At 40.6% G+C, this 10,165-nt stretch overlaps 1 protein-coding gene across 5 annotated transcripts in view; it reads right to left on the bottom strand.

The window, feature by feature from the left end:
* The window catches only part of LOC104861497 (cytidine monophosphate-N-acetylneuraminic acid hydroxylase), a 147,772-nt gene that overhangs the window by 38,641 nt on the left and 98,966 nt on the right, over window positions 1-10,165 (bottom strand). For all 5 annotated transcript variants that reach the window (XM_033761886.1, XM_010622976.2, XM_010622972.3 and 2 more), the window contains exons 5-6: window positions 4,054-4,163; window positions 1,817-2,007 (exon numbers count right to left, since the gene is read on the bottom strand). In XM_033761886.1, the coding sequence (XP_033617777.1) occupies window positions 1,817-2,007; window positions 4,054-4,163 (301 nt within the window). The remainder of the gene's footprint in view (window positions 1-1,816; window positions 2,008-4,053; window positions 4,164-10,165) is intronic.

Here is a 10,165-nt window from a genome sequence, read left to right as displayed (position 1 = left end):
AGGAAGCCCCTCACAAAAAAAAAAAACAAAAAAAAAAACAAACAAAAAACAAAAAATGTATAAAAATGACTCCTTCTGTAACTTTTCAGTGATAAACTGTTGGCCACATACTGAACAACGTCTTGTGATGTTTTACTGCATAACAACTATGTCCTATACAAACATGTGAACCTCAACCTAAATCGCCATTTAGGCCAGTGGTTAAAGAATGACTTGAATAAATAACATTAAAAGTTATTACTTGTCCTATAATTTAGTATATTATCATGGAATGTCTCTCATTAGGACTTTAGGCAATTGTAGTTTGAAATAGACACTATAAAAAAAAGCAATTGCCAGGCTAGGTATTTAACTCAGTGGCGCTGCACCTGACTCACAAATGCAAAGTCCAACATTTGGTCCCTGGTACCAAAAAACAAAAAAATAAAAACAAAAAAGCAATTGCCCATTATGATTATGAGACCATTAAACTTTATGCCACAAAAGAATTACACAAAACCCACATAATCCAGTTGTACAACACGGGAGCAGAGGGCTCTGATAAGCCTAAAATATACAAGTTTAATTCCAGGAGCTTATGTGGGACAAAGGCTTCATGCAATAGTCAAGTAGAGTCTTAGTTGTAGAATCACAATACCTTAATGTGCTGTGATCAGTCAAGTGCATTGCAGGTAATTTGTTTCTAAATCAGTTAGTTAAATTTTTAAGAAATAATAAAATAGAGGATATTCATGCCTTCTTGTTCCCACAGAATAAAAAATCAAGAGGCCAGTAAACCAATGACCAACATATCCTTAACCAAGGATATTTCTCAGTGTGTTCTACATGTGAACTTTGTGGTAGAAGGTCACAGAAAAAAAAAGAGAGAAGGTGAAATTGCCTCATTAGAACATTGTAGACAATGCTATGTGTTTAAACAGGCAACACAGAAAAAGTGATAAAAGCTTCCAAAAAATGACAAAGAAGCATGTCCCTGAAATTTAGGAAAGGAGTTGGGAATATGATCTCTCTTCTAGGTTCAGGGTAGTTTCCTAAGTGAAAGGTCTCTTCTCTTCTTCCTTTCAACTGTGTGGCCTGGGAAATTCCAGCTGCAGGACGTGTACTATGTTCTATGTACTATGCACATGGACTATGATGCTATGGTTTCAGTGAAGGATTCCACGTAGTTCAGTCACGAGTTGGTAAGCTGGGAGCACAGCGTTAGGGTGCTATCAGTCAGGGTTTGGCAATCCAGTGTGTCAGCCAGATCTCACTTTCTACTTCCTTTGTGCAATCTTACATACTGAGGCTGTTTCTCATCTTTTTAAACAATTGAAAAGAAAATCAAAAGGAAAGTAACATTGCATGACACATAAAAATGACATGTCATTAGTCCTAAACAGAGTTCTGTTGAAACAGTCAGTGTCGTTCTTATTCGGGACTGCCTAAAGCTGTTTTTGTGCTATCGTGGCAGAATGAATTAATTGTAACACCAATTATGTAACTTGCAAAGTCTAACATATTTCCACGGGCTCTTTGTACTTAATGAGCACTGACTCTGCTATAAATATTAAACTGAAAAGTAAAAGGTCAACTCTGATAACTCTTTTTCCTAGAATTGTACCAAATGGCTAAGAGTGGGAAGTGAGAGGGTTATTAACTCGAACTTCTTTCCTACAAGAGTTCCTTCCTCATTTTCAATGTTATTTCAGTTTGCAAATTTATCAGTCTTCCCATCATTCCAACTAAATCTAGTTCAAAAGAGGTGGTGCTTGCAGAAGAGTCTGACAACACTTTTATGCAGCATCACCTTGAGTTGGGGATCAGGTCTCATTACCTTAGGTGGTCCGAATGCATGTGGCTAATGTAAATTAGGTCAGCTTTGCACAGCTTCTCTAGCCAATCAGATGGAGGCTCATGGAGCAACCACCATCCTCTGGCAAATGCAGGACCAATTAACCAAGGATCAAACACCATTCTCTTGCCTCCCAACTTGAGGTCCATGCAGGCATGAGTGAGATATGTTACCTGTTAGAAGAAAGTGAGATTCCTATTACTCAGTCATTGCTGGTCAGCAACAGTGAACTGAAAAGTTTGGCCTGTTTCATTGACAAGTCAGGTTGGAGAACTTTGCTGCTAAGCAAGGTGGCCAGCAGCAGAATCTTGGAGTCAATTATACTACAATAGGAGCTTTGAAGAAGACACAATTCCCAGCAGCAATTATGACTTTACCAGAACAGAAATTCTCATGATGGATTTAGGTATCAAACCAATTTATTTATCTACTTTAAATTATCTACTTACCTACTTACTTGATTACCTATTTAAATTTACTTCTAAGCACTTATTTATGGTCTGTCCTGCAGAGTACCTTTTGGAACCAGTCCTTCAAAGCATAGTGAGATGTTATGATAACATGGGGATTTAGATGCCAGAGAGACTTCAAAGGGGAATGGAAATGGATGATTCACAATGAGCTGGATCGGTGGGACAGCCATGCAGAGTAGCCTGACAACCAGCTAACAGGCATGCCTGGCTTGTTCCTCTAATTTATCTGCTAATTTACCCCTTCAGGTGCCAAGGTCACCTGAGACAGGTACAATGATTTACAGATATGCACAAACAGGGTGTTCCAAACCCATTCCTGCACCTCAGCCTAGGTTCCCATTTATTTCCTCAAAATACAACTGCCCCCAAAGTCACAAGATTCCAATTACACAGAAAAACTGTATTTTTGGTCACTTCTCCCAAACTACTAAAGAATATGGTCTGAAAGAAAATCTCTTCTATCGTTGGAAAAATGCATAAGAAGACTCATAGAAGATCTCAGGACACAGCACAGGAATAGATAATTACTCATCTGCTGTGGTTTGTCCCCCAAATGTTTGTGTTGGGTGGGAGCTTGGTGCTCAGGGTGGTGGCAGTGAGGTGGTGGTGAGGTAGGATAAGAAATAAAACTAGGTAGACAGGAGACCAGGAAATCAAGAATTTCAAATTATACTTTTAAGAAAAACTGCAGCTTCAAGATAAGCTCTTTTGCTGCTTCTGGAGGCCATCCTGGCCATCCTAGCGTGTGACTCCCGCCCTCCATCCTTACGGAGACTAGTATTAAATTCCCAAAGGCTCTTTACAATAATCTGTAAATTCCCAGGCTCTCTCTTGACCCCTTTCACCTGCAAATTGCCCTTTCCTCAGCCCAGAAAGCAGCTGGAGAAGAGACAGCATGTCTTAACTTCAAACACACATCTCTACTTCAAACCCATACAGATGGCTTGCTCTGTAACCTGGCAGACAGTGAGAATACACACCTGAAATCACTTGAATTGAAAACAGCATTTAAATGTGTCCTACTCTGACTTGTAATGTGCCTCATTTCTTTGAGCACCCACACTCCACTCTTGAGTGTGTCCTATATCTGCTTCTTAATAAATCTTTCTCACGTCTCTTACTGATGTGCTCTTAAAGTTAGTTTTCTATGATGGGAGTCAGCGAACCTGGATACTTACTTTGAAGGGGAGGATTAAGTTCCTTATTTCAGCCTTGGGGACGCTATGGTGGTGGGACCTTTAAAGGTGGGGCCTAGAAAAAGGTAATTGGGCCACCAGGGCATCACCTTGGGAGGGGTTAATGTAGTTCTTGCAGGCTCAGTCCAGTTCCCTCAAGAATAGGTTAAGATAGCCTGACGCTTCCTCCAAACCCCTCTTCTGCCACTCTTGCATATGCTCCTGTCATTGTGATACTGCCCACCATGAAGGCCTTGCCAGAGCTTAACAGATGCCAGCATCATGCCCTTGAACTTCCAGAGCTGTAAGCTAAATCAACTTCTTTTTACTATAAAGCATCCAGCCTCCAGTATTTTGTTACAGAAACAAAAAATGGACTGATGCACTACTCTATCTGACAGTAATCTGCATCAAGGTTAATTTCTGAACTTTCTTCAGGAGCTTGGCATGACTATTCTTGGGGACTGCCACTAAAGCCTTTCTGGAGAATATATATATCCTTAGTTCTTAAAGAACATTATAATTTTGATAAAAACATTATAATAACATCATAATTGTAATGTTTTCTTACCTGTACTTCCCCAAAAGCCAAATCTTCCGGAGTCCTGGGGTCTGAATCCCAGGGGTTTGGAGGATTCAATTCTAGAAGTAAAAGTCCATTGTTTTCATCCATTTCAACAACTAGAAGCAAAGGAAAGTACATCTAGGTTAGTAAGAAAAATGACTTTTAAAAAGTATCCCTGAAATAGAAACATGTGGCCCAAGTACACAGAGTGCCACAAACAGAGGGAAAATCAAAATCAAGGGAAGCACTCACTGGAGTCAAACAGTATTTTCACAGACAACAGCTGAAGACAGATCCCAGGTCATTTCTTAATTCATATTACAGGTAAGGAAGTTAAGAGACCTTAGCCACATTAGGAGACACAACAAAACCATATACTGGGACACACACTCACATGCACACACACACACACACAATTAATGAACAACAGAGATACTTCAAGGTGCTATGAAGGTGTTCAAGGTTCTATGAGGGTGTTCAAGAAGAAACACCTAATCTGCTTACAAGAGCCCAGAAGATTTAGAATAGAAGTAATCCTTCAGCTAGACTTAGAGGTGAGGCATTTGAGGAGACAAAAGGAATCCAATGGTGTGAGAGGAAAGAGATGGGGGAATAGAATGTGTAAAGGCACCAAGGCACTGCGGAGTTCAGTATTCAGAGAGTTTGGTCACTGATGACCTAGGAAAATGGCATTAGGTCGGACAAGACATACAGGTTGGTCAGTGTAGGTCATAATGAACCCCAGATACCATGCTAAGCCATTTTGATTTTATCTCATAACACGGAGGGCTCAGTGAAGCAACTGTGGCAGGATCTGTTAGTAGCCTGAATGAAATCCATTGTTGTCTTTCTTACTATAGCATTCTGATTTTATTCAGAATAGTGATATATCCTCTATGACAAGTCTCTCAAGATTTCCCAGTCACCTTTGCATTATGAGTAGCCATAGAAACAGCACACATATACATAAGCACAGTTCTTCCAGTCTTCTGTGAACAGCAGCCCAGCAGTATGATTTCTGTTCCATTTGCCCTTCAACTCCCTCCCCACCTTGTGTGGAACTTGGTTGCTATAACTGCAAAAATAGGATCCATTTTGAGACCCTGAGGAGCAAGGCTACAGACCCAGGATATAAAGGCAGAAGGATGGAAGGGACCTAGTGCCATGAAAAACCGTAGAACTACCATGCTGCCCTGGACAGCCTGCTTTCCAACCTCCCGTGAGGTAAGGAAACCACCCTATACGATCAGGTTACTCTCACTGGGTTTCCTGCTAGACACAGCCAAAAGAAAACTCCTTGTTGCTTCAACAAGAGAGGAATAGGGCTGGGGATTTAGCTCAGTGGCACTGCGCCTGCACTGCAACCCCACAGGGACCTGTGTTTGACCCCCAGTACCAGAGAGAGAGAGACAGAGAGAGAGAGAGAGAGAGAGAGAGAGAGGGAGAAGAATAAAGTTAGAACTTAGTTTTAGCCCACTGTGAGCACCATGGAGAGGCTCATGGGAGGAAGCAAGACCCTATTCTAGCTGAAACATTAAAATTATATGTGAGGGAAGCCAGCAGTACAGCACGGATGGGCCATGGGACTCATATGGCCTTGTTTGAAGCCTCACTTTCTCTCTGATTTGTGGGTGATCTGGGACAAGTTATTTGATTTTTCCAGTCTCCAGTGTTACCATCAACCTTTGCTACTTTGAAGGATAGATGTTCCTAACAAGTGCAGCAATTGCATTATTGCCAAACAAGACCTGGGCAGTGGTTGATCTTTGTCCCTACCTTGTACCCAGTACCCTCAAAGTATACAAAACTGCTTTAAGTACACTTTTCAAATGAATACAAACTATATTTACTATGAGACAATTGTCGGTGGAAGAAACTAAAGTAAAAACTACTATAAAATGAAAACAAACACTCGTCTGTCAAGCTTCAGTTTTCTAAATCACTAGAGGGGACCAAAACAGGCAAAGGATTGACAATTTAAAGATTTCCTTTTTCTAAAGCCTGTTCATTCTCTTTCCCTCTTCTTTGCTTCACCATCTTGGTTCTATACCAAAATTCTCCCTTTCTTCCCTGACAAACCAATGACTGTCTTAGATGATCTGCGTGGAGAGATCTCTCTGGTTATCAGAATGCTCAGTCCCTGACTTCACTAGGGAATCAGATGTCACCTAATTAGAGGGGGCTTGCTTTCATGTTCACTTTCTTTTTTTTGGAGTGGGGCTATTTTACCTATATCTAATTTTAATCTACACATAATAATTGTATATGTACATAGTGCACAGGATATATAGGTGTGTGTATTGTATATATTATATGCACATATAAATCACACACATGCACACACACAGCATAATGATCAGATTGGGGTGCTTAGTATATCCATCACCTCAAACCCTTATTATTTCTTTGAGCTGTGAACATTCAAAATCTCTACTACCTAGCTTGAAATATAGTATCAGTTATGGTAAAGCATCAGTATCCTACTGTGTATAGGACACTGTCAGATATTACTCCTATCCAACTGCATCCTTGTTCCCACTAAGCACCCAGAAAGGACTTTCTGATCCCTCCATGCCAAACAATGCTCTCTAGCCAACAGCAGTCCCATCCCTCCTAGACTTCTAGTCCCCATTTTTTTCCTGGCTGTTTGAGGTCTCTCCCTCCTACATGGCAGTAAGCTTCATGAGAACTGGATTGCATTTTGTTTACTGTGAGATTAATCTTGTGCCAAGAATATTTGCTAGCTCTTGAAGTATTTGCTGAGATAAGTGATCCACAGCCTGATTGATCTCTTGCCTCTCACAACTGTCTTGGGGATGCATAGCCCTCGTTCTCAACCTTGGCGCTGCTCCCACCCAGGCCAGGAAATTTGAATACAGGTTTATCTCAACATAAGCTAAAAATGAAACATGAAACTAGAAACATGATTCCAGCAAATGTCGTCCTTTAGCCCCTGCCTTCCACCACTCCTCTGTCCTGTCTGCGTAGGGGGTGAGGTGGGGGTGGCCCCCCAGACCACATCCATAGACACCCCTCCCTGCCCTCTGGACTTGGCCACCAGGAGCCCCAGTGTGAACATGGGAAGTGAGCTCAGTGAGGCAGACATGTTTAATTTTGAAGATCACGTTGACCTGGCTGTGCTCTGGGTGTCAGTGGATAAATTGACTGTTACGGGAATTCAGTGACATAATGAGCCCAAAAGTGTTCAGCAAAATGCTGCTACAGAGCAAACTTTTAATAGATAATAGTGTTATGTCGGTGATTATTTTGCACTTAGAGGAATGAACAGAGTTAAAGAGAACGCTCCATGTAGGACAAAGATATAAACCAGCAGGGACCAGTTGGGAAACACAGGAGTCTCCCGGCAACCTCAGAAAACACTTGCTCTGAGACCTACGTGTAGGGAATGCTCTTCTTCCCACTTTCTTCTCTAAGAGTAACTCTTAACTATTGTTGGGAAGCAAATACCATGGGGGTCATTATGCTCTTTGCACAAAGATAAGCTGGTTTAGTCAACAAAGAAGAGTAAGCTTCTCCACGCTCCCTGTTTCTACAAAGTAGGATGAAAGTGGTATCCTTATTTTGACCTCGCAAACTGATGAAATACAGATCATCTGAGTTGTGATTTCATACTCAGATAAACAAATGGCATGCCCTAAAACCTTCACTAAGGAAGAATAACTAAAATAAGAAATGAGAACTAAAATAAAACCTATCAGAAAATTACAAAAATAAAGTAATTGGTTGTTGGCATGAGGAAAGCCAAGAAATAAATCTTAATTAGATAACTGCATAATATAAGGCAAAAAGCATAAATGGGTGGGTTCTTTCACAAAATGCGCAGTGACAAGGGGTATGCTACATTTTCCAATTGATTAAGACACAAAGGACAGCAACCAAGCCATGAGAACATATGATAAAACAGACTATAAAATGCAAGAGAGAGTCGTTCTGAATGTTTAACAGCAATGGGAATACCACACTGCACCTATGCAGTTCTTAGGCTGTTGGCCTTCAGTTTCTGCCACAACAGAATTTCTTTGGGATAGAAACAGAGTGGGACTTATGGACCCCAGCATGTTTATGAAACTCATCCGATTAATCACTGTCGTACTTCTCTGCAGAATGGCTGCTCCAGACACCCTCCCTCCACAGACACAACAACCTCATATCGCTGAAAACATCGGCATCATCTGACCATTTCCAACCTCTTTGTTGGGGGGTAATTACTGGGATTGGACGCAGGGCCTTTGCCCTAAGCTACATTTCCAGCTCTATTTTTGTTTTTTATTTTATGGCAGAGCCTCACTAAGTCAATAAGTTGCTCAGGCCAGGCTCTACCGTATGATCTTCTTGCTTCAGTCTCCCAGAATACTAGGACTACAGTCATGCGCCACACTTGGTTTATAGTTTCTAACTTCTTATCAATCAAAAAGATGTAATGTGAACCCTACTCCTGCTTCACTAGCAATTTTCTGATTACTAATGAACTTGTAATTTTCTGATTTAAATGCGTTTAGAAAGCATTTCATATGCTTAAGAGTTTTGGGGTTTCTTTTGTAAAATGCTAGTTCTTATCTCTTCTTCCCTTTTTGAGTTGCCTATTTTTATCTTGTAAATTTGCATTACTTCCTACCATATACTAGATATTAATCTCTTGGTTATAAATTTTGCAAAATCATCTTCCAAACTGTCATGTGTTTTTATTTTGTCCATTGAGCAGAAATTGGTTTTTTTTGTTTTTGTTTTTGTTTTTTGTATTGGCGATTGAACTGAGAGCCTTGTGTTTGCAAGGCAGGCAGCTGCAACACTGAGGTAAATCCCCAGTCCAAGCAGAAGTTTTTAGTACTGATGAAATCGTACTGATCACTACTTTTAATTTATTATATTATGCCATGTGAGTTGTACTTTCAAAGTATGTATTTCCTAAAGAGTCAAAAAGTGTCACCTATCTCTAGTTTACAAACTTCTCCCATATTTCTTCTTTTAGTTTTATAGTCATCTCTTTTACATTTAGGCTTTCGGTCCACATGAAACCACTTTTAGGCTGAGTCTGGTAGGGGCAAGAGCTTCTGTTAGTCATATTCTTCTACCAGTAATTCAACCGCTTTACATGAACAGCTAAAAACACAGAGAAGTTCTTATGCATCAAGACGGACTCTAGTTTTATTTTTGATAGCAAAAAAGGAAACTATGAACAGGTTAAATTTCAACAACAGAAACAGTTAAGTAAATTGCATATGTTAATATTTAATGTGAACATGTTTTAAAATTATGTATATAATTATGCACCACATAATGGCATTTTGGTCAATAACAAATCACACATAGTAACCCCATACAATCAAGGCACAGATAAAAAAAATTGCTATCACCAACTAGGTGTGGTAGTGCACACCTATACTCCCAGCACTCTGGAAAGCTGAGGCAGAAAAATCACACATTCAAGCCCAGCCTGGGCAATTTAACAATTGAGATTCTCTCTCAAAATTTAAAAAAGAAAAAAAATAGAGATGGGAAAATATCTTAGTGAGAAGGGCCTGGGTTTAATTCCCAATAACACACACACACACATACACACACACACACACACACACACAATTGCTATTACTAGTGAATGTACAAATAAAGAAGAAAAAAAGGGAAGTGGAGCTGAAGAAAAAGAGCTCCTATTAGAATTTGCAGTGAAGGGTTTGGCAGAAGCCTTTGCAGACCTCAGCCAGCTCCTTAAAACGTGTGAAAACATGGACCTCCCCCAGCAAATGAAAAGGCTCTCGTGACTAGAGAGGGAAGTTCACAGAGTATTATCTGCTTACAAGTAACTCTGGGATGAAAAATCAAACCAAGGAAACCACCATGGATATGTTTCTGAAAGGTCACCAGCTCCAGAGAGTTTGGCAGGTCCTTGGGAGCAATGCTGACAGCCTGTCACTAAGTGTGGCAGCTCCCTTGTGCCACTGCCCCTGAAGACATTGCAGGGGATAAGGCGCACAGGTGGGGACAGTGATGTTGGTCATCCTGGACCTGTGTAATCCCTAAGGGTGTGTGTGTGTGTGTGTGTGTGAGAGAGAGAGAGAGAGAGAGAGAGAGAGAGAGAGAGAGAGAGAGAGAGAGAGAG

This window comes from Fukomys damarensis, unplaced genomic scaffold (genome assembly GCF_012274545.1).
Source record: "Fukomys damarensis isolate Sample0158 unplaced genomic scaffold, DMR_v1.0_HiC HiC_scaffold_10, whole genome shotgun sequence".
NCBI classification, from domain to species: Eukaryota; Metazoa; Chordata; class Mammalia; order Rodentia; family Bathyergidae; genus Fukomys; species Fukomys damarensis.
Note: the sequence above shows the minus strand (reverse complement) of the source record. Positions and strands in the feature narration are given on the sequence as shown.